This window comes from Agelaius phoeniceus, chromosome 13 (assembly GCF_051311805.1).
Source record: "Agelaius phoeniceus isolate bAgePho1 chromosome 13, bAgePho1.hap1, whole genome shotgun sequence".
NCBI classification, from domain to species: Eukaryota; Metazoa; Chordata; class Aves; order Passeriformes; family Icteridae; genus Agelaius; species Agelaius phoeniceus.
This window is the reverse complement of record NC_135277.1, coordinates 14,721,451-14,745,066: the sequence shown is the minus strand read 5'-3', so window position 1 is coordinate 14,745,066 and position 23,616 is coordinate 14,721,451. Positions and strand designations below refer to the sequence as shown.

The 23,616-nt window shown below is 42.6% G+C and overlaps 3 protein-coding genes across 6 annotated transcripts; 2 read left to right on the top strand and 1 right to left on the bottom strand.

The window, feature by feature from the left end:
* Positions 1-92: 92 nt before the first annotated feature.
* TM2D3 (TM2 domain containing 3) lies at positions 93-4,931 on the top strand. 2 transcript variants are annotated; one of them, XM_054641955.2, is made up of 6 exons: positions 93-243; positions 1,160-1,258; positions 2,048-2,205; positions 2,720-2,894; positions 3,478-3,553; positions 3,825-4,931. In XM_054641955.2, the coding sequence occupies exons 1-6, from the start codon at positions 156-158 to the stop codon at positions 3,988-3,990; spliced, it is 762 nt and encodes a 253-aa protein (XP_054497930.2). In that variant the 5' UTR covers positions 93-155; the 3' UTR covers positions 3,991-4,931. The 2 variants fall into 2 exon arrangements, with proteins under 2 accessions (XP_054497930.2, XP_054497931.2); XM_054641956.2 differs by having other exon boundaries at positions 115-243; positions 1,163-1,258.
* A 155-nt stretch (positions 4,932-5,086) lies between these two features.
* Positions 5,087-13,112, top strand: MAPDA (N6-Methyl-AMP deaminase). Of its 3 annotated transcripts, none has more exons than XM_054642054.2 (10): positions 5,087-5,203; positions 6,619-6,749; positions 7,267-7,327; positions 7,680-7,767; positions 8,333-8,414; positions 9,110-9,236; positions 9,911-9,991; positions 10,594-10,732; positions 11,190-11,290; positions 12,179-13,112. In XM_054642054.2, exons 1-10 carry the CDS (start codon positions 5,144-5,146, stop codon positions 12,368-12,370), a joined length of 1,062 nt encoding a protein of 353 aa, XP_054498029.2. In that variant the 5' UTR covers positions 5,087-5,143; the 3' UTR covers positions 12,371-13,112. The 3 variants fall into 3 exon arrangements, with proteins under 3 accessions (XP_054498029.2, XP_077041783.1, XP_054498030.2); XM_077185668.1 differs by having other exon boundaries at positions 9,110-9,240; positions 9,915-9,991; XM_054642055.2 differs by lacking the exon at positions 5,087-5,203 and adding an exon at positions 5,216-5,377.
* Positions 13,113-13,962: 850 nt separating this feature from the next.
* Positions 13,963-21,394, bottom strand: LARP6 (La ribonucleoprotein 6, translational regulator). The gene is made up of 3 exons (XM_054642053.2): positions 21,109-21,394; positions 17,042-17,234; positions 13,963-15,953 (listed from the first exon to the last, which is right to left on the bottom strand). Exons 1-3 carry the CDS (start codon positions 21,306-21,308, stop codon positions 14,883-14,885), a joined length of 1,464 nt encoding a protein of 487 aa, XP_054498028.2. The 5' UTR covers positions 21,309-21,394; the 3' UTR covers positions 13,963-14,882.
* Between the last annotated feature and the right edge of the window lie 2,222 nt (positions 21,395-23,616).

Here is a 23,616-nt window from a genome sequence, read left to right as displayed (position 1 = left end):
TCTGAGGGTGTTTCGGTGTTTCAGAGCGGGTTTCGGGCTTTGCCGGTGCCCGCTCCCGCGTGGGGCCGCCCTGGCGCCGCCGTTCCCTCAGCCGGCCCGGCCCCGCCCCCTGCCCGCCCCCTGGCAGCGGCGCGGGGCCCGCCGGCCGCACCAAGATGGCGGCGCGGTGGTGGCGGCGCGCCCTGCGCGGGCTCTGCGGGGCCGCGCTGTTCCTGTCACAGCTCTCCGTCCTCTCGGGCCGTGGTGAGCGCGGCCACAGGGCCGAGACAGGGCGGCGGGGGTGGGAGAAGGGGCAGGGGCTCTGGCTAGGACTGGGGTGGGGACGGCTTCTCCGAACGTCAGCGGCCGATCCCGCGGCCAGGACTGAGCGCCGGTCCGGCTGCGGGGGTGGCGGTCCCCGCCGTGGGGTGAGAATCGCTGCCGCTCCCCTGACTGAGGGCGAAGCGGGTGTTTGGGCATGGCCGCATTTCGTTGTGCCGCCTCTGCGGGGTTGGCGCTGAGGTGCTCGGTGTGAGGGCAGAAAACGGGCCAGGCCCCACTCGCCGGCTCCTGTGCTGCTCTATTACACATCACCTTTTGTACCTGCTCTCTGTCGCGGACGCGTGTGATTCAGAGCGTCCTGGGGCTCCCCGGCACGCTCAGGGTGGGTGGTGTGACAAAGCTGCCTCTCCTTCCTCCGCCGTGCCCGGTGGCTGCCGTGGGGGCTCGGCACAGCTGGCACATCGCGGCTGTCCCAGCCCTCGGCCGGCGGCTCCCGCAGAGAGCAGCGCCCGCACGGACACAGCCGTGCCTCCCAGCGTTTCCTCTGCTCCATCCTTCTGTCAAAGAACTGCTTGCGTTGCTTCATTAAATGGTATTGTTCAGTAGAAAACCCTGTGTAAAATCTGCTTTCTGAGCAGTGCTTTAATTCTCACGAATCAAAATATAGATTGAATGGAAATAAATGTAGTTCCTTGTCTTAAAGGAACAATTCCACTCTACTGTTGTTTCTAATGTTAGCATAAATATCCCACTGCTAGTATAATAGGAAAACAGATTTTTTTGTAATCTCATTACACTTTCCATTTGCATTTTCATATCAGAGTGCTGAAATCAAACTGTTTCTGAAGATGAAATTTGTTTTAGAAATGTCGCTTTCTCCATTGTTTTTGTCTTGTAGCAGGATCTTTGATGACGACAAAGCTTTCACAGCCGCAGTCTACACTGGCAAAAAGCCTAACTTCAACAAGTACAAACGCTCCCTATTTCAAAGCTGTAGGTAAGTTATCATGTTGTTTCTTTTGGTTGTTATTCATGGATCCTTCTCAGTCTTGAGTCCAAAAGTTCTTAAACTGGGTCTTAGAAACCTGATGATTACATGATTTCACAGTGGTAAGAAGCATTGCAGTGTAGCACATTATGAATTACTCTTCAATGATCACAACAATTGCTTTGGGTTATCTAATTAGACAACTAGTCCATGTAAGAACTAGAAAATGGTAGAATATAGTGCCATTGTGGAATATGTGATTTATACCCCTCAGGATGGTGGAAGTTCTTGGAAGACTCTAGCATCCTGCAAGAACTTGCTCCCTGTCCAACATCAGTACAGCTTTCTAGCTCACTGAGGGTGCACCAGGACTGACAGAAATGCTGTTCTTGCTGGCACTTTAGGAGGTGATTCTGTACACGTGCAAACAGCAAATGGCTGAGGTAGCTGCAGCCCTAATTAGAGCTCAACTTAAAGTAGGTTACCCATGTCACCCACTGCTATTCCTGAACTGATTATTCCTGCTGAGGAGCGCTGGCCGAGGTGGCACTAATCCCCATCAGCTCAGTCCTGGTGCTGTGCTGGAGTGTTGGCTGCTGTCCTTCACTGAGCCCTGTGGCTCCTCTGACCCTCACAGCACAGGCTGGGAATGCTGCTCCATGTGTAGTGAGGAAAGCACTTTATACAGTGTCAGTGCATGTGTTTGTCTATGCCCATGTATAAAATAATGTATATAAATACTTCAGGCTATTTAGCTTTTTTTACTCATGTTCTTAATTCATTTATTGCACCTTTCAGAAAGTACAGAAATTCCACCTTACCTGACTAATTGTCCCAGCAACGGGCTTTGCAGTAGACTGCCACCAGACTGCATGACATGTAACACAAACTATTCCTGTGTATATGGGAAGACAGCAACTTTTGATTGCAAAGTCAAGCCACATGTTCATTGTGTTGTAAGTAGCCTGTTACTCTTAACCCCAGATTTAAGTAATTAAACTGTGTCATCTTATCTTAAAATGCAGAATATTGATTTCCAGGTTCTGATGTAGGCCGGTTTGCAGTTCTGTGATAAGTTTGATCACTCACTATGGGCTGTTGAAGAGGCAGGCCTGCCCTTCCCTGGTTTGCCTTTCTCACCTTGGATCTTTCTGTTACCTGGCCATGCCTTTGAGTTAAACCATTCCAAACATTTTGAGAGTGGGGAGGCTAAATATCTGTCACAGCTACAAACTGACCTTACAGGTGAAACTAAAAGAGTCCTCCTTTTGGCAGCAGCCTTAGATTGGAGGAATAAGGAATGTTAAATGTGACTTTGATACCTCTTTGGTGGATTTCTATTCTGCTCTATAAAAGGTAGCAAAAGAATTGTTCTTTTGCCCAAAATGTCTACTCATGAAATCTAATTTGATACTGCACATTGATTTTTGGTTTTAATAGTCTTGAAGTAATAGTGCTGTCCTTTTACAGGATGAGAATAACCACGAGCAGGAGAACTTTACAATTAACATGACGTGCCAGTTTTGCTGGCAGCTTGCCACAAGTGATTATGTGTGTACCAATTCCACAAACTGCATGACAGTTTCCTGCCCTCGACAGCGATACAATGCAACTTGCACAGTCCGGGATCACATTCATTGTCTAGGTAAGGTGGGCAAACGTGGAGTTCTCTAAAGAATTTTCCACATATTTTGTAATGGGTGAATACAAAGATTGTTTGTGTCCTTTTGCAATAACAGCCTGCTCCTTGATCAATCTACTGAATTTTTATTGTTACATTTCATTTTTTAGCATAATAGCGACATCTAACTGTAGACATTGACTTATTGTATTATTGTATACTGTCACACTAGAGAAAACAGTTCTTTTTATTTTTGTCAACGGCTGTGAGTTAAAATTACTTTAATCTACTAGTGGTCTGATTCTCAGACCACTAATAGAATCAATATCAAATGTCTCCATAGGCCAATTAAAAAAATACACTGATTCCATCCAACTAGGCTTAATTTTCCTGCTGTTTGTTCAATCACTTTTCTGATATGGGACCAAGATTGATGAAACAGAGAACTGCAGGGTATAAATGAGCTTGTGTGTTGACAGTTGTTTCTCAGTGACAACCCTTTGAGACTCCTTTTGGAAAAATAGAGTATCTTCTTCCTTGTCATTTTCTTCCTTATAAAATGGTCTTTGTTTATTGCATTAAGGTTTTAATATTTTCTGATGTTTAGGTAACCGTGTCTTTCCTAAGATGCTCTATTGCAACTGGACTGGAGGTTATAAGTGGTCTACTGCCTTGGCACTAAGGTAAGCAGGAACTATTGATAATGTCAAGTTAAAATAGATTAGTTTTCTTTAAAATCTTCAGGTTCTGTGGTTTTCTGCTTGGTATTTTTTAAAGGTGTGCTGGATAACCAGTATTTCAGATAGTCTAGCTTGAAATGGTGGTCATAGAATGCATGAAGGGTTCACATGCAGCAGTGCTGGCTGTCTTCAGCAAACACAGCTGGAGGAAAAACACTTGGGTACCCAAGTTCCTGTAAAATAATAATAATTAATCATACTTTTATTCTTATAGCATCACCCTTGGTGGATTTGGTGCCGATCGTTTCTATTTGGGTCAGTGGCGGGAAGGTCTGGGAAAACTCTTCAGCTTCGGTGGACTTGGAATATGGACACTGATTGATGTGCTGCTAATAGGTGTTGGCTATGTGGGACCTGCAGATGGATCTCTCTATATTTAAATGTGGGTGCAATGTGTTTCTCAGAGGAGTCATTGCCTGCAAAGGGCTCTAAATAAACAAGTGTGGAGGTTTGAGCCTTTAAAGTAGAATGCAGAACAACTGTTTGTTCTATGTGCATACATTTTAATGTACAGTATCTGTACTTGGTTTGCCTTTAACTAAGGTCAAATAAAAGAGTGGATCACTGAGTAAGTTGAAATTAATTTCATTTCTTCTATGGACATGGTATTTTTCTATGAAAAAAAGTTGAGCAGCTAACCAAATTCTTCACTGTGTTTGAGCTTGGATGATCTGTCAGGCCCCCAAAGAGCTGTAAACTAACTTGAATACTGAATTGTTTACTTCATATTTCTATGCTTGAATTTAACTCTAAGGCTAACTTCCCTAAGTATGTCAGGATTTTTTTTTTTGTATTTGTGGGAGGATAATTTATTTGCCTGAGTTATGTGGGTGGTATGTAAATCACCATGTTTTATGATGTTAATTACATTATCTTCTTGGTTTGGGACATAGCAAGAGCCAATATCTGCTTAGGGACTCGACTTTAAATTGTGGGGGAGTTTAGAATTAGACTGCAGTATCACTAAATGCTAAATATGAAATAATTGAAATAGATTTTTTGATTGTTCTGGAATAACTTCATTTTGGTTGGGTTTGACCAGCATATCTGTGAAAGTTAGTTCCTGTTCTTGTGCTAGCAAGCTTGCCAAATTACTTTAAAAAAAGACTGGCACTATAATCGATGAGTTTATCCACTTAGGACTTTGTGACGCGATGATGTAGCGGACTAGTGCCATTGCAGGACAGCTTTGTGCAGTCGCGGTGGATGCTCGGCCGTGCGTGCGTGCCCCTGACCGGGACTGGAGCGGCCGCCGCTGTAGCGCTGCGGAGCCGACGGGCTGGAAATGCTATCGCTTCAATAAACTGCCCCTTGAAGCTTTCCTGGCGTTCATGCTGACAGTGTTTGGCGCGGGCTCGGCTCGGTCCCGCTGCAGCGGCGCGGGGCGGGCGCGGTCCCGCGCTGGGCGGTGCCGGGGGGCGGTGCCGGGGGCGGTGCTGGGGCCGGGCCGGGGCGGTGCTGGGGGTGGGGCCGGGGGCGGTGCCGCCGCCGCCGAGCCCCGGCTGGTCCCGCCCCGCCGGCACAGGAGCCACCATGGCGGCAGAGCGGGACCGCGAGCGGGAGCTGCTCTTCTACCGACGGCTGCCCAAAGCGGTGAGCGGCGGGGGGCGGCGGGCCCGGACCCTCCTCCGGCGGCACCGGGCTCGGGCTGCAGACGGACAGGCAGACAGAGCGACAGACGCTGCTGCTGTCTCGGAGTTCTTGCCAAACGCGCGGTTTCTGAGGGCCTTATCCCACCGCGAAATGCATCGGGTGTTTGCCCGTCCGGTTTGTTTACAGACTTTACTAATCTAATTGCAATTAAATCAGTTGAGCGCGATCTTCATTTTCCCGTTTTGTCCTATTTCCCTTCAGTCTAGCCAAGAAGTCTGCCTCGGATAACACTTTTTCTCCACGTCCCCAGGGTGTGCCTTACTTCTGGCATATCAGTGCAAGCCTTCCGTAGGCGTGTGTGTGGATTTATCGCGGCTCGTGTGCCGCACTCACCAAACCCCCAGGGCACGTACTCCAGCACAGAGCTCTGCACAGGCAGTGCACGGGCAACCAGCAAACCCACTCAGACCACACCATCCTGGCATTCCAGTGCTCCTTTTCACTAAGTTGCTTTTCAGCGTGTATGTTTAATGTCTGACAGAATTGTGTGGTAATTGTAAGCTTGTGAGAAATATAACACAGTTGTAGCACTGTGTATCTGGCTCAGTTACCAGAATCTGTAAGCAGCCACAGCTTCTGGTGCTTACAATTTCAACATGTTTTCCAGTGTAAAGCTTGAGCAGTATTTATTGAATTTTTTTCCTATTGAGAATGGATGTGTACAGGGAGGTGAGAGGTAGGTAACAAAGTAGATGCTTTGTGGATACATTCTGAACGAGCTGGGAGGGCGCTAGAGACCTATTCCTTAAGTCAGGAGCCCGGAGATAAGGAGCAAAGGTGAAGTGATTGAGTGGAGCTGAGGATCATAGGTTTGGAGCCCAAAGTTAGGATGGCAATAGGAAGTCAGGCAGAAAGAGACCTCAGGCAAAGGAGTGCAGTTGCTGCTCATGGCAGAGTCTTGCTGCATTTCTGGAGTGAGTTTAAACTTCAGAGTATGAGCAAAAGCAAGGGGAGTGGGTAGACACCTGTTGCTATATTTGAATGATGGACATGTACATTTAATTTGCAGTGGATGGGGAGAGTTCTTGAATCCTTAGTGTACTTTTTGTAATACCGAGGCTGCTATTGGCTTCCTCCTCAGCTTGGATCACACCACCCCAAGAATTGTCTGGAGAGCTCTTTGCTGAGCCAGCTGTGCTCCCATGGAGACCTGAGCCAACAGCAGCCACCAAAGAAATAGGGCAGTTCTCAGCTGAACCAGTTGCAGAAACCTAAGGAAGTTATTATTAGCAAAATGCAGATAACTGTTCTTTTCAAACTCAGAGTGAAACACTGATGTAGGCTACAAGAACAGAAGTACAAACGAGGTGCAGGTGCCATCCTTTTCATAAGTCCAGTGATTTTTATTTCTATAGGAACTCCATGCTCATTTGAATGGCTGTATCAGTACTGCTACTATGAAGAAACTCATGGCCCAGAAGCCAAACCTTCAGATCCAGAATGGAATGACTGTGATTGACAAAGGAAAGAAAAGAACCTTAGATGAGTGAGTATATGCGTGTGTGTGATGAACGTTTACCAAAGGTTTTTTATTTAAGCTGAAACCAGAAATGTGTGGCCTTACACACTAACTGGAGAAAATATGCTTTTAAGATTTAGAGCAGAATCTCATAGATTTTTTTGATATTTGTATCTACAGAGTCATTTCTTTAGTGCTTGCAAACTAAAAGGACAACTCTTGTTGATTCATTCCTTCTTGAAAGGATTGAAGTTTTTCACTTAGATAATCTGCCTTTCAGAGAAAATTGACTCACATAGTTTCCTTTATTGGAAACTTCATGTTTTCCTTTTCCTTATAAAAGTTTTGTGGTACTTACAACTTTTGTTGCAAATGCTTTGTTAGTGTCTAAAATCAGAAATTGCCATTCAGATGTTTCTTTGTATTTCAAGCTACAGTTTGTTTAGTTGACTCCAGTGGGTAGGTATTTTTAAAATGTTGCACTTTTTTTTTCCTACATGCTCATTCATTGTCTTTCCAATTAATTTTTTCAATTTTATTTTAGATGTTTTCAGATGTTTCAGATCATCTATCAGGTTACCACGAGGACTGAAGATATTTTACTGGTAAATTAATTAAAAGTTTACTTCAAACAAGCAAGCATTACACACAGTTACAACCACTTGGATTAAGAGCATTGGGTTCCAAGTAATAATAGAAAAAAATATCTTTTTCAATTGAAGGTCAGAATAATTATTGTAAAACTCTTGAACTCTCTTCACTATCCCTGAAGGAATCACATGTGTCTTCTGTGTGGTAGTATTTCCACAGATATGGGGACCATTAAAAACACATTGGGCCTGAAAACATTGCAAGTGTTTCATAATAAAAAATAACTGGGTCTTTTAGTTGTAAATGAAAATATAACTAATTATAAGTATCACTTTTATGATGTTGGATACACTTTTACTTAATCAGATAACTAAAGATGTCATTAAAGAATTTGCTGATGATGGTGTTAAGTATCTGGAATTGAGAAGCACTCCAAGAGAAGAAAATTCAACAGGTACCAGACTTTTCTGGTTTTAAATTTGTCATCTTCTAGCACTATAAAACTTAGTTGAAGGCGATGTTAACAAGTAAAGTCAAATTTAGTTGGTTCAATAAAAATATACTTTAAATACAAAAGCTAAGATTTAACCATGTAAAAGCATGTCACTTTCCTATTAGATTTTTGAGGGGAAAAAAGGGGTTGGTCATAAGTCTGTGACCCATGAGATTGGGTTATTCACTTGAGTATGGCATCTGAGTCTGCTAATATTTTTAATAGTTGATATAATTTACTTTTGTTATTTTGGTTTTTTCTTCTAAGTGTGGTTTAGTAGAAACACATAATAGAAGTCCTATTGCGATTCTCTGGTTCACACAAAGTCATTTTAATTTTTCCATATGCTTAGGAAGAGGTTTAGTTCAAATATGTGCTTCACAGTAAAGCTATATTTGCAGACAGAATTAGAATTACTTGGGTTAGGAGGTGCAACATGAAACTTAGGAGACTAGAGAGCTGGGTCTGCAATATAATAAAAATAATTGAAAATATGTTTGTTCCAAACGTGTGCATGTGTTTGCAGGTATGACCAAAAGGATGTATGTTGAAACTGTACTTGAGGGTATAAAGCAGTGTCAAGAAGAAGGCTTGGATATAGATGTAAGGTAAATAAAGCATGTGGAACATGTCTGTTTCAAGGGTTTGTGTAGTCTGATGCTTGGTCATGCTTGCAGAGAGGTTTACAAGCCATCTGTATAGGAAAGAAAATTGTTTTTAAACCAGATTACATGGAGTGGAAACAGGTAATTAATATGGAGACCTGACTTTTTATCTTCTTTTTTTACTGGTAAAGAAGAAAACCAGGTAAAACCTCTCATCTTTAAGACTGTCTATTCTTTGCAACGTTTTCAGGAAAAGAACTTGGCTCCTTTTTCACAGCTTAGCTTCGTTGCAAAGATTTAGTTTGATTACTGTACAAGCACCTGCTGTAAAGAAGAGCTGGTCCTGAGCAGCAGAGAAGTTTCAGAAGGTGTCAGTGGCTGTTTGCAGACAGTTTGCTCTCCTGTCTTTTAGAGCCTCTGTAGCAACCCTTACTAGATTTGTTTGTGAAAGTTGAAGAATTGTCATCCTTCATGTATGTCATTGCATATCATGGGCCAACTTATTTATCTGTGTCCCTCTGCACTTTGGTGCCTTCATTCCTAGAACAGTTTCCTATACAAATACTCTTTATACTCAGCCATGAAGGATATGAATTGCCATTTTTTGTTGGTATCAGACCTGTTGGGCTATTGATATTACAGCTTGTATATAATTTAATAATAATTTAATTAAAAAATTTAATACATTTCTGTCCCAGGCTGTTAATAGCAATAAACAGAAGAGATGGCCCAGCAGTTGCTAAGCAGACTGTTAAACTTGCTGAAGAGTTCCTGCTTTCCAGTGATGGGGTTGTAGTAGGACTTGACCTCAGTGGTGATCCCACTGTAAGTTTTTGGTTAATTTTAGTATGTTCTTGAAGATAAATGTATAACGTTGTGTAACAGCAGGTGGTTCTAACCATAGTTTTTTTCTCACAAGTTTTTGTCCAATTTTTGTGCCTAGCTGGAATGGATTGATGCTGGGTTAATCCCTGTTGCTGTAAGGGGCAGATACTCTAACAAAGAACCCTTAGATTAGTGTGTGACTGAGAAAGGACCCATTGAAATGCAGTGTTTATCTGGGAAGTGTGTGTGCCTCAATTGTCCCATTCAGAAAACTGGGTGGAGGCAAGTTGTCAGTAGTTTACATTTTGTTTACTGCACCAAGTGTTCATTTCGTATTAAGGAAGCAAAAATGTTTGAGGACAGCTGTCCCCAAGCTGAAGTGAAATAGCTCTAGGTGCTAGCTGTGTAAAAGGTATCAAAATCAAGACAATTGGCTTGTAAGTCTTAGGCATCATCTGAGCTAACACCAGTAGTTTGATCCATTGGTCTAAACCATGTGGCACAGGCTTGTTTGACTCGCTGCATCCCACACTGAAATAATGGGAAAAGTGGAATAATTTAAATGTAACTGTGTTTGAATGTAGTGTTTGGATGTTGCTACACTTCTCAATTATGGTAATGACAGGGATTTTGTCAAATAAGCTGTAGAACAGTGTTGTGTTCCTGTTTTCCAGGCAGGACATGGTCAAGATTTTTTGGAGCCGCTCTCTGAAGCAAAAAAAGCAGGTCTGAAGCTGGCACTGCATCTTTGTGAGGTACCAGGTTTTTTTTTTTTTATTTTGCTGCTTCTCTGTAATTTTCATTTTGTGAAAATCTTGATGAAAGTAAAATTACTTCCTGTGCATTTTTGACTTCTCAGGCCAAAGTATTAATGGTTTGGGGTATTTGAGACAAGAAAACAAGGAGAAATCTTCAACCTTTGGTTCTAAATCTGAACAGCCTGATTATTTCTTCCAGTACTATATAAATTGTGGGTTTAGGTGTGAAATTAGGAGCTTTCTAAGAGATCCACTGCTTTCTTTCTGGTATTAAGACCAGCAATCATGTAGTGAAATCCACACAGTTTTATGAGCAGTGAGCTCTGTTAGTTCCACTGGGAACAGTAGAAAGAGTTGAGCTTTTGTTCAAATGGTGGCTAGAATTGGCTCTGAGAAGCCCAATAATTACTGAAGATAGTTATTTTTTCAGGAAATTAACCAGGACATATGATGTCATCAGCATATTTCTACTTGTTTCTATTTCACTAACACTTTTTTTGGGTAAGAGATGCTGTGAAAATAGAACTGAAAGTCCATTGTAATTATATAATGTGCTGGTTTATGCTGCCTTGACAGAATGTGACATATATCCTCTCTAGATTCCAAATCAAGAAGAGGAGACCAAGATTCTCCTGGGCCTGCCTCCTGACAGAATTGGACATGGAACATTTCTCAACTCCACAGCAGCAGGTTCTGAAGAGATCGTGTCACTGGTTCAGCAGAATCATATACCTATTGGTAAGGAAAAAAATATTTACCAGGACTTGATCTCTGGATATCAGAACAGGATATGTGCTGCTGATCTAGTGACACCAGTTTGTGTCTGACCAAGGTGACTTGGACAAATGTGGCAAAGAAACTTGCCTATAAAGGTACACTCATGACACTTGTGGGGTTTTTGGCACCTTTGTGGCAGCAGACAACAACCGATGTCTCAGATGGAAGCAAAACCAAATCCCAAATCATAATTTGTCATTAGTGTACAAGACTGTGTGGTGGTTCTGTACCTAGTTTTGCAAGCTCTTTAAATTTCATACCCCAAAGAAATCAATTAGCAAACTTTTCTCAAAAGAAATTACAAGAGTCATAGAAAATCAACAGTAGCTGATTTTAATTTTTATTCAGACCTTTCTAAGTCAATTAACGTGTCTCTTGTTTTAATATATCCTCATTTCTTTTCCTGTTTTTCTCTTAGAATTTTGCATGACATCAAACATAAAATCTCAGACAGTGCCTTCCTGTGACAAACACCATTTTGGATACTGGTACAGCATGGGCCATCCTGCAGTGCTTTGTGTAAGTTTTTTGACTTTAAAGCATGTATTTAAGCAAAGGGCTAAGTGAAGTTGGAAAAGTTTTTCTCTGTTTATGGATTAGAACTGACTTACAATTTCTGACCTTGTGGCAAATAATTTGCTTTTAGAAAATCATAATGTTCAGTTTGAGAAATGCTTTTAATTCAAATGGGAATTGCTAGTATTTATCTTGGTTCTATTGTTAAGCCAGGACTTTTTTCTGTGGGATAAAATGATCAGTTATACAAGCAGTGAACTTCATAGCTCTTTGCACAATGACAGATTTCTCTTAAAACCCACGGCTCCAGTGCTTGCATATGCACCTGTGCTTACCTGGTGTTCCTTGTGCTGGATGAGAGCTCCTGCTCTTGACAGTTCTCCTGATAGCTCATTAAGGTCTTTACACATTGCAGGTGCCAAGTGCTTGTGCTGCCATTGGCAGGGTTTTAGTATTATCCTGTTAATTTAACCCCCATAATCCACAGCATTGTTCACATGAGTGTGTATACATATATATATATTTTATAGCACCTTATAGCTTATCTGGGGAAAGGGAAAAGAGGATTAAGGAGACCTGCACATAGTGACATACCTTGAATATATACATCATTTGATAGCCATCTTTCTAGCAATTTTAGTAGGAAATCTTATTTTCTTGATAAATTGTGCCATCATTTTAAGAAGTTTTCTTATATGTTTGAATAATTTATTCATTTTTAGTGAAAATAGGGCAAATAGAGAATTAAATAACCATGCAGAGATGAAAGAACAGCAGAATAAAATGTGAGACAGCGAGATAAAACTGGTTTGTATTTATAGAAAGAGACCTTTTTGATACCGAGGAACTAATTTAAACTTTTTTATTTCTTTCCTTTCAATTTAACTCCAGACTGATGATAAAGGCGTCTTCGCTACTGACCTATCGCAAGAGTATGAGCTGGTTGCAAGAACATTTAATCTGACTCGATCACAGATGTGGGATCTTTCCTATGGATCAATCAACTATATTTTTGCTTCAGATGCAGTAAAATCCAAGCTGAGGGAGCAATGGTATAAGCTGAAGCCAGCTCTGTTTGATTAACCAAACTGTTGTCCTAAATAGCTGGGGTGTATTGGCTGAGTTAATAAGCTTTTTTTACTGAAGTCCCTGGCTTTTTTCAGACCTCAGGGTTTTTAACCCAGCCATAAACTGCCTGTGTGAAATGAAGGCAACTGGAATGCATCCCTTGTAACTGGGGACAGAAGTAAATGTTCTTTTGGTAGGTGAGAAGGGTTCTCAACCAGTGACTAAAATGCCAGATGTGTTGCCACCTTGTTTCTCTTGAGTTGATGTGTAAGTATTTTTCAAAATACTTAGTTGAAATATGTCATAATAATATAAACATTGAAGAGCTGGAACAAAATAAAGGCAGAGCTATTGGTGTTTAAAACATTTCTGTTGGCAGCATTTGGCCAAGCAGTTTGAACGTGTGGTGTGTATTTTTGGGGTTTGTATTGTTTTCAGGTTTTGAGCTCTTGACTGAATGTGAAGACAGAAACAAACTCAGGGAGAACTAAATATTTATACCAAGGAATTAATGTTGTACCTGTTTTTATTGCTGTATATGTATGACTAAAGCTGCTGTGGATTGAGTAGCACATGGGGGTCTCTGCTGGTGCCCTGGGCACTGGTGGTGTGTAGGCACTTAAGAATCTTGAATGCCTTCAGTGACTGAGCTACTTGGCAAAGTGGTCTCATTCTTAAAATGCTTTTTAGAATTGCTGTTTGTTGTGTGAAAAAAGGAATAAAAATAGCCTCAAGCTCCATGTTTTTGAAACCACCACTTCAAGGTGTGTGTGTGTGTGTTTGAGCTCTACAGAAGAGAAGCAGGATTCTGTGGGGTGAGTCCCTGGAGCACCGTGCTGCCTGCCAGCCTCCCCCTGCTGCTGTGGCAGCCCCTGGCTCTCCCTGTCCTGGGCAGCCACAGGGTTCACTCTCCAAGCACCTGCCTGTGTGTTCTGGTGCTGAGAGCTCACAAAGTCTGTGAATGTGCACATGCTGCAGTTTGTGTCATGGGAGTCAGGAGGTCACCTGGAGGATTCCATCTGTGTGCAGTGAAAGAACCAAGAATGTACGTGGGTGGCTAAAGAGCAACACACAGAGCTGAGATTTCTGTGTATAGGAGTCTAACTGTGAGTTACTGCAGTTATTTACACAGCAGAAATGTTACACTTAGGAAGTTGGACAGGATGTGGACTTTTGGAATGAAGAATCACCATCTGATGAGACCTTTGTCATGCACAGTTCCCAAGATGACCATTAGAACTTGAAATGCTCTTGCTGTCCCTGGGCTAGTTTTCCAGTTTAACTTTTATAAGTAAAACTGCAGTTTCCTTCTTTGACTTCATGTAGCATCATAGTTAATTTTAATTTAAGCACTTCTTGCTGAGCCTGCTTGTCAAATTCTATCAACTACAGTTTAGTTTATAATATTGTATAAAAGTGACTGTGACCCACAGAGTGAAGCATCATCACAGAATTAACCATCAGTAATGGGGCAGAGAAGATTTTTTTCCCTGAATGCAATGGAAATTTTGAGTAACTGCTACTGGAATTTCATGTGGTATAAGATGAGGTTTAAGTTATCTATTCGTGTGCAGCTCAACTTATTTTTTAAGTAAACAAAATAGATCTAGAGTTAATATTTTTATTTCCATTGATTATACAAGAGAACACTTACAGAGCAGTCTCAGTGCTCAGTCTTTACTCATGAAAATGTACACTGGTTCAAGACAAGCAGTCTTGAACAATACTGCTTTGGTGATGTATGTGAGAACAATTGCTCACTGTGGCATTGGTTTCTCTGTTCCTTCTGAGGCAAGCACAGGCAGTCTTCAAAACCTCAGCTCCCTGTGATGAGACTGGTAACATTCCATAGCTTTTCATAATATAGCCACTAAAGTGTAAGTACACAGTGCTCCTCAGGATCCTAGCTTGGCAAATAATGTACTTACATCAATGATTTATATGGCTGCTTGAATACTTAGGTGTTTCAGAATAATACATTAAAAAGAATGGATGCAGGTAGGGGCCCTGCATTAGCTAAGTGATTCAGCTGATTAAAAGGCCAGCACATCCCTCCTGTGAGCCCTAGAGAGTGGGCACTGCTTAGATTGGAGTGGAGAGGGCTCTGGGGGAGAATCTCATCAAGGTTTTTAAATATCTGATGAGAAGAAGTAAAGAAGATGGAGCCAGGTACTTCTCAGCCATAGCTGGTAACAGGAAAATGGGCACAGACTGGTTCTGTGTGGGTGGTTGAACAAGGGAATGCTCACCCAGACAGGCTGGGGAGTCTGTCCTTGCAGATACTCAAACCTATCAGTGACTTGTAGCTTCAGCAAAGGAGGTGGACTGGGCAATCTCCAGAGATGCCTTCCAGCCTCATCTGTTCTGTGAAGAAAATATACAAATATACAAATGATAAAGTCTCTATATAAATACAAAAGCTTTTAAAATTAAATACTGACTTAACTGAGTCACTCAAGCAACAGTTTTTCACCAGGCTTGGTCACCAGCAGTTGGCTGATTTGTGAAACTGTTTTTAAAGAATAGTCTATTCACCCTTCATAGCCTTCCTTCTTTCACAGCCATTGTGGAATCCTTTGGTGCCATCAGGACCTTTAGGCAGCCTCAGCACCCCTACAGGGAGACCGTCTGCATTTTGTATTTTCCGAACCAACATGGGACTGCTGACAGGGCTCTTCTCTTGGGTCAGAGTTTGGGCTTTTCTTCTCTGCACCCAGGGGCTCCCAGAAGGAGTGATGCTGCTATCTGAGGAATAATCAGTGTATTTCCTTGGAATTTCAGGGCTAGTGCTTGCATTAAGCTTGTTGTCTTCAGCCAGTGGAGATTTTTTGGTTACTTTTCGTAGTGAAGATGGACTGTTCCAAGGACTTGATCTGGGTGACATGTTAGGACTCAAATGGTTGGTTGGGTGGATGTTGGGGCTCAAATTACTTGTGGTATTTGCTGTGGTACGTTTGCGTCCTGACAGCGGTGACGTGGGATTGCTCTCTGGGTCAGAAGAGCTGTTGGCTGAAGATTCATCACCAGCAAACTGAAGTTCCTCAACTCTCTTGTTAAGGGATCGAGCCTTCTTAAGGCTCTTGCTGGTATCTTCATCACGGTTCTTGTCTTTGGGAACTTTTTTCTTTGGTGGTTTCATGCCTATTTGGACAACTTTCATGCCGGTCTCTTTGTTTTCGGCACACATGAAATCATGAGCACGTACGGCCGCTTCTACTTCTTCAAATTCTATAATTGCACATTCCTGGGTTCCCAGCTGGGTGTACCGATTGCTGACCCTCCTGATATCAGGTGGGAGATCCCTGCCAGGCTTGAGAATACGAACTGATGAAATTACACCAAAAGTTACAAAGGCTTTGAGGAGATGCTCCATTATCCTTTCTTGCATGCATCCATTTTCTTCTTTGTTAAGGGCCTGCAGCTCAGAAATCATGTGGATATCATACACCAGTAGCATCCTAGTAGGGACATTTTCACTTGGAAACACTGGAACTGGAGTATTTCTTCGAACTTTTTTGTTATCATCATTGAGCTCCAGAGTGCTGGAGTACTTCAAGGCATAGGCTGTGGTTCTCCAGTCACGGGTAAGGTGTTTCACCTGTGGGACAGACACAGGTTAAGCACACAACTGAGCAAACCCAATCAAACTAGTCACTGTATTTTAAGGCAGATGCAGGCTTCAGTCTACAAGCAGAACCCTGGATTTTAGTTTCATGTAGCAGACTTAGTGAGAAAGTACCCAGTATTCGTGCTGTAATGGGCAGCAGTGAGCTCCTGTAAAGCTCATGTCCTGTTGAATCAAATGAAAACAAGACTGGCACTAAAGCTCAAACTGGGAATCATTACTACATCTGAAAGCCTGCTCAAGTAGAGGTTGGTCATTCCACATCTAGGCCTGAACCATGATCAAAATGTATGTTCTATGGATGTTACATCTGCCAAACAAGAAGTTTTGTTAAGTGTAGGTCTTCATTGTATTGAACTGATCTTTCCTCCCTCAAAAATCTCAGTCTAAAAAACACCACAAACTTTTCCATTTTCATTACATGTTTATAACGAGTTTATCAGTTACCAATATAATCTGTTTGAAGTGACCTGACAAAATTGAGAGTCCCTTTACTTCTAGACTGAATAACTCTGCAAAACAATGAGATTTAGAAGCTTGACAAAGTGTTTCTAATGTAACTCTAGAAATCAGTTACTTACAGATTTACATAGGTCTTTCTAATAAAAGGAGAAAAAAAAAAGAAAAAAATAATAAAACTCACTTCAAGTCTAAGGGACATCAGTTACCAGATACTTTATACTACTCTTCATTTTTAGTTCTCTGTCAAAAGTCAGATTCACTGTTCCTTCTCAGAGACAGGAATGTAACTTTACCAGGACGACCCAGCTGTTCATAAGTAGTTGCCATGGAAATTAATTTTATCTAATGTCCTCCTGTCTCAAAGAATGATAATTTAAAAGCATACAGGCTTTTAAGCCAATTATTTCCCTAGCCAATCATCAACAAGTTCAGCAGTGAAAGTTCTGGATGACTACAAACATAACCATCATAGCAAAAACAGGCAGATAAAGACAAAGACTATAAAGTTGCCTGTATAACATGTTACTTTAATCTCTTCTACTGTTTTTAGATTCATCAGGCTTGCATAAGATCCCTCAAGTCTTAAAAAGTTAGCTTACCTTCTTAAATGAGGTGAGGAGTTTAACACTGACATAGCCCATCTTATTTCTTCTCACATGCTTCAGAAGGAAGGCATCTTTCTCAAGGTTCTCATCTGAGAAGTAATATTCAATCTGTGCTATTAACTTCTGGATCAGGTCATTTTCTGGTGGTTTCCAGTTCTGGTCAGAGTCATCGTCATTTTCCCCACCACTGGAAAACAGTTAAATCATTTTATCAACAGATCTTCACTAAAATTAGTGGACTCAAGCAGCCTTTCAAAATGAAAGGGCATAACCATTATGGTTCCAACTGACTTTAGATGTGGGCACTGGACAGGTATCACCCACCCAGCAGAGCCAGCAGGCTAGCTCAGAGCATGAAGCTTTCCAGTCAGCACAAGGACTCGAGTTCCTGAGCTCATTCCAAAAGCTGATCTCAGTGCAGAACAATGAGACTTCTACACTAATGGCTTGAAAGCACTGACAACTCAAATCCTCTGCCAAAACATGAAATGAAGGTGCCCTGGCACTTGGTACTATATAAAGTTCCTCCAGTTACAGTGTTATATTTTTCAGTATGAAGCTATTAAACATAGGCCCGTCCTTTATGTGCTTCATGAGTAGTGTCACATACCAGAGAATGAATATTCCAACTGGATGCAGTCATGATTTCTTGAGCCTCTTCACTGCATGGATGCAGGAGCTGATATCCAGGGAGTAAGGAGGACTGTTGCACATTTTATAGGTCACTTCCAGAGTGACAGAGTAACATAACCAGCAGTTTAGCACAGGGGCCAAACCTGCCAGCTCGTGTACCTCAGGAACAGGTTTATATGTGCACAGGCAGGCTCCTCCTGAGGAATGACCTCATGAGGTCATTCTCATTTCTTCTCTTTACCTTCCATCTTATTGTCTGGGTACCTGGGCAAAATGGATCACTGTTGAGCATTCTATTCCTCAAAAAATACTGCAGCCATGGATTCAAGATAAACATCTTGCCACGTGCAGTTACAGCAACGTGTTTGTTGCTGAAATAGAAATTTCCATTTACAGGTGACTATAATGAGTCTGTCTTAAGTCAGAGTCATTTTTTCAAGCTGTTAGTGGTCTAGTTTTGTTGTGGGATCATCATGAAAGTTTATGTTAAAGAAAATAAAATCATCCACTAATTACCCCATAAATCATGTATTAGTTTGGTCTGCCAGGTACATTAGTAATGAAAAGAAGGAGCCATGCATTTCCCCAAAATTGCCTTAACTAGCTTTTTTAGGCTTTGGAATCCTTAGGAAAAGGAGCAGGCATCACACTGGAGTGCTGTGAGACCGATCTGGCAGGGAGGATGCAGCCTGGTGGATCCCCTGCCCTGGCCAGTTCTGTGCAGGGGTGACAGAGGCAGTGACTGCAGTGCTGTGCCTGTGCTGCTGTCTGGAGAGAGTGGGTAGGTCAGGGGGCTCTGCACAGGACTCTGCCTGCTGCTGGCACCACTTACAGCAGTTCTCTGGCACCTGGCTTTTTGAAACTTACAGCTTACATTTAGTTGTTGTGGTTCTTCTGATGATAGGGCAACACATCTGATATATGTGGACACTTGTATAGTCCTGGAAGTCTCCCTGTTAGAAATCTTCCTAGCCTTTAATAGGGTACAGTTCAAAGGAACGACAAGAATGAGAGACCAAGACAAAGAATTTCTGTTATTTGGCAAAGCCAGAAGTGGAGGATGATAGATGAAGTTACGATTAGGATGGTAAAAAATATCCAATACCCAGCTGTGGGTGCTGGTTTCAGAAGAAAGCAAAAACCAATGGTGTTTGTTTTTCATTCATGATAATCCCTTCCCACTACTTCATTTACTACTGATTCAGAATTAGTCTGGGTACAAGAAGCTTGGAACATTTCAGCCTTTTTGCAAATCCACACTCTGCTAGGAAAAGCTTGCCTTTAGTTCTGGATCAGGCTTACATTTGTTTTAGGGATTTATTAGCAGAGATATTTGCAGATGTTTGTTTAGAGACAAAAAGGGGTGTTGTGCTTTGGAAAACAACAAAAATGAATTGCATGTTTGCAGAGACCTACGGCATTGTCACACTGAATCAGGCTGAAACATTTCACCTCTCAAATATTGGTCACAGTTTGACCTATACACTATTTCTATGTTTGGCAGACATGTCAGTTTTTACAAAATCTTATGGGCTCTTACAACAGCCCTCACTAAATGCTGCATGGAAACAGCACCTTCCATAAATGCAGAAATTTGTAACTAGCTCCATGTTAATTTGTGATAACGATCAATTTGTAGCACCTCTGGGGTATCAACTGTATTACAAAAGTAGTTGATAAATAATTTCAGTCAACATTGACAAAGAACCAAACCCTAGTAGTTATTAACAACTTTATTTTTTTATTCAGAGCTTTGTGATGATATGCTCGTAAAACAGAATGAAAAACAATCTTTCAGCACGGTGACTCATCTGGTCATTAGTCACACAAGAAACTAAACATATCTACAGAGAGAGCAGATTGGGAATTTTAAATATCTCACAATATATTAAATTGTTTGGATAGCATTTAACCTTCTGAAAAGTTTTAGCTGAGTCTCCAAATGAATGAAGTATTGCATTAATAAACACAATGTGACAATGTAATTTATAAGTTCCAAGAGTACAGTCACTCAAGGGCAGTCCACATTTGTCAACAAAACCATGAATACAGCACTGGGTGCCTACTGATGGCAAGCTGTCTGCAAGCTTCAGCTGGAGAGAGAGATGGCTCATTCCCAGCAGTTTTAGATCATCCCTAATAATTTTCCAAATGTTTGTAAATAATTTCCTATCAGATGCTGCATTCCCAAAAAAGGAAATCCTTAGGTAGGGTTATATGTAAATGGCAGAAGCATGTGTAAATTCCATTCACCTACTTTTGATGTGGAGTCTTTAGAGTTCTCTCCATGGCAATACCTCTGGCCTTTCCTGATCAGGAAGAGGCCATTTACAAAAAGGCAACCTCCACAAGAACTGAATATACATCAACACTGTCAGCAAACATTTCTGAGGACAGCACCTGCTGCAGAGGATTAAATAGGTGACATTTAGGAATATTTAAGAGCTATTGTCTTCCAAAGCTTGAAAAAATAACCATGTTTTTATTCCTAGTCTAGGCCAGGGCTAGAAGCTCTTCACAAGTAGTACTATCATAGATAAAAAATGTAAATAATATTCTAAGAAATCAGTACATGGAATGCAATATTGTAGGCTACTGTACATTTTTATAAAAATACAACAGTCACGTATGATTTTGGAATAACTAAGCTGACTCAGTCTAAAAACCTTACCTGCACTGTGCCTAGCTCTGTTCAACTCCTGTTTCTGTAGTCCATAGTTGACAGTTTTGGCAGCTACAGAAAATTTCTCACTCCCCTACAACCCCTCTGTAATTAAAAATACTACATTGCAGTTCATTGTGAGTCAATGTATGAAGTTAGAAAATCAGTTAGAAACAATAAATGTTCAAATAGAATACTGAATTTCTTGCTACTGTACCTAAATTTTTATGTGACAATTTATGACTCCATCTGCAGCTTTACTACAGACCACAGGATGAACTACAACTAGTAGATCTTTGTCTTCCTGCAGTTTGCTGGCACAAAAATCCTGGATGTTCGTTTTACAAGTAAGCGATTCTGGTAAGCATCAAAGCTATTTCAGGCCATTCAGCCAAAACGGGCAAAAAGAGAGAAAAAACCAAAACCTCAAACCCCAGAGCGAAACTCCAAATCACAGCTACAGCTGACCCCCAAAATATTTCTGTAAAACGCAGTGAATTGGAAATGTCGGGGGCATCACAGGCGTTTCTGGCTGTGGGGAGCCCCGGGCCCGGCAGTCCCGTCGGGGGCGGGTGGGTGGCAGCCCGGCGGAGCCATGGGTGCTGCGGGCAGCTGCCTGCCGGCCGCCGGCTGCCTGCGCTGGAGGCTTTCCAGCGTCTCCCACCCGCCCCTCGGCGTTGCATCAGCCGGGCCCGCTCCGTTCCGGGGGTGTCCGCGGCGGCCCCGCTGCTCGCCCCGCACAGCCCCGCCCTGCCCGGGGGCTCACCTGGAACGCCCGCAGCGCCCCGAGTCCTCCTCGCTGCAGCTGGGGCACCGCGTTCCGCCGCCCCCCTCCTCCTCCTCTTCCTCCTCGTCCTCCTCGGCGGCCGCCTGGACGGCCACTCGGATCTGCACGGGGCCGCTCCCCGCCGGCAGCTCCGGCCCGGCGGGCTCGGCCCCGGCCTCGGCCGGCTGCGGCTGGGCCATGGAGCTCCCCGGCCGGGATCAGCCCGCCGCGACACCCGCGATGCCCCGGCTTGCGACAGCCGCCCGGCCGCCTCCCCTCCTGTCCCCCTCTGTCCCCTCCCGCTGGGGCGGCGCTCCCAGCTCCACTCCCCCGGCGCGGCCGCACGGCAGCGGGAGGGTCCGACCCTCCTCCAGCCATGCCGCCTCCGGGCCCGCCGGGCAGCTGAGGAGTCCTTCACTTGACGGCTGAGCAGGGACTGCTTTTGTTTCGCCAGAAAACAACGGGCTCCTCGCCGGAAGGCAGCGTTTCGGCTGCTCCTCTCCTTGTGCAGCCTTGGGGCTGCGCCGCCGCTCCCTGACCAGAGCATTGCATTTCTGAAAGTCAAAAAGGTCTCGCAGGGGTAAGTGTGGTTTAAATGCCGAGGGTGAGATCTGGAAATAAGATACGCGAGTGGACAAGGATATGATTGGATACGTGCTGGTTTTGCAGAGGAGTCTCCTCTATAGTTTTGCATGGCACTTACACAGAATAGAAACATTCCCTCCTTAAGAACTAATTAAAATAGAGGCCCTCTTTCTAAAACACTTAGGCAGTGATTATTTTGAACTTAAGACTAATGCACTATATTTCAGTGCACTGTTCCAGCTACTTAACTGTCCACTACAGTGTTCTGTTTCAGTTCATGTACTAAACATTAGAATCAAAAGCTTTTCAATTTACCATCTAAATACTCATTCTTCACTCAAGGAAGATTTTTTTCAATACTGTCTGTACCCAAACTGCTAAATGATCTTTACATCACAGTTTCATTTGTGGCATTCTTGTTTATGTTTGCATTGCTTCAATATTTTCTTCTTAAAAATTTGGATGGACAAAGAGTGAGACTGCACTCATGGCCAGTTCTTCTCATTACTGTGGCAAACAGTCCTCATGAGTCAGGTTTGCTGGCATGGACACATTTGAGACTGCCCTGCCTCAGGCTTTGGCTGATTTTTAAATGTGCCTTAAGCAATAAAGTATTTTGTTTATGAAATACGCTTACAAGCACCACTAACCAAATCTCTAGTTCTCTGCTGATGGAACATTCTGTATTATGTCTTGGGTAATGCATCACTTTGCTATTTTTTTTCAGTGGATGCAGAAATACAAACACGAATTACACATTCTAGGCAAGAATATGGACAGGGGCTGTGGGCAGATTTTGTATGAGTTCATGGAAGTTGTTTGCCTCCCTGGGCACAAACAAGGTCAGGAGTATGAACAAAGAACTATTTCATGCTACCCAAATAGCTAACCCAAATGATGTTTGAGAGAGACCTTTCAGTTTATCTGATATATCTTTCTGTCAAGGTTGAGGGAACTTGATTTTATAGCAAAGGACACTAGATGTGTTTATTTGTTCTACCAGTGGTCGCAGCACAGAACTGGCTTTTGACCAGATGAAGACTGATGTAATTTCAAACACTGTTGATTAGATTTCCATTGAAATTGCCAGACTGATGTTTTCTGAGTTTGTTTTGTTTTATTTTCCTTTTAATGTAACAGTGCTCTATAATGCTCAACTTCCAGTAGAGATAAAGCAGTATTTGAAAACATAGCAGAGCTTAAAACTAAATGTATTAATGTAGAGAAGTCCCTTAGAGGGAAACCCATGGCTCACTGGTACCCAGTAAACATCCTAAACCCATGAACCTCAACTGCACAACCAAAATCTGCACAGATTTCTTATGGTGCATTTTCCAGCAGATGGAAAATAAAATGACAATACGAGAAGCTAAAGCTGGAATATTTATTTGTTTGTGTGGCCAGGCATTGGAATAGGTTGCCCAGTCAGGTGTTTAAGAGTGTCTGGATCTGCACTGGATCATGTGGTTTGTAGTTTAGGGGTTACAGTTGCAGTTCTGGGTTAACATTTGGACTTGATGATCTTAAAGGTTCCTTCCAACCTTGATGATTCCATGATTTGATTAGGGAAAACACCATGAGGCAACTCACAGCCCTTCCATGCACTGACAGCCACACCGTTACTTCTCCTACCATGAATTTCTTGATGAGTGTATTTAAAAGCATCCACTACGATCAGAGGAGCTTCTGGGCTCCAGGAGCTGCCGCGGGATCAGCACCAGGAGCTCGCGCAGGTTGACTCTCACATTTTGTGACTGTCACATTTAGTGACCAGTCTATGCCCACAGAAGACAGCTTCCCGAGGCACGACAGGAACCATCCAGCTTCTCGCCCTGTCACGGGTTTTCACACACAACCACTTGCTTGTAGAATTCAGAAAAATACAATCATAATAGCCGCTTTTTACTGTGAGGCAGCGGGGTG

Bases quoted from the DNA above. Each gene is read 5' to 3' on its own strand.
- TM2D3 (XM_054641955.2), top strand. From the start codon at position 156: ATGGCGGCGCGGTGGTGGCGGCGCGCCCTGCGCGGGCTCTGCGGGGCC. The intron at 2,895-3,477 runs GTAAGGTGGGCA...TCTGATGTTTAG, and splicing joins GGATCACATTCATTGTCTAG to GTAACCGTGTCTTTCCTAAG. The intron at 3,554-3,824 runs GTAAGCAGGAAC...TTATTCTTATAG, and splicing joins TCTACTGCCTTGGCACTAAG to CATCACCCTTGGTGGATTTG.
- MAPDA (XM_054642054.2), top strand. From the start codon at position 5,144: ATGGCGGCAGAGCGGGACCGCGAGCGGGAGCTGCTCTTCTACCGACGG. The intron at 7,768-8,332 runs GTACCAGACTTT...ATGTGTTTGCAG, and splicing joins AAGAGAAGAAAATTCAACAG to GTATGACCAAAAGGATGTAT. The intron at 9,992-10,593 runs GTACCAGGTTTT...TATCCTCTCTAG, and splicing joins TGGCACTGCATCTTTGTGAG to ATTCCAAATCAAGAAGAGGA.
- LARP6 (XM_054642053.2), bottom strand. From the start codon at position 21,308: ATGGCCCAGCCGCAGCCGGCCGAGGCCGGGGCCGAGCCCGCCGGGCCG. The intron at 17,235-21,108 runs GTGAGCCCCCGG...ACTGTTTTCCAG, and splicing joins GGGCGCTGCGGGCGTTCCAG to TGGTGGGGAAAATGACGATG. The intron at 15,954-17,041 runs GTAAGCTAACTT...TCTGTCCCACAG, and splicing joins TCCTCACCTCATTTAAGAAG to GTGAAACACCTTACCCGTGA.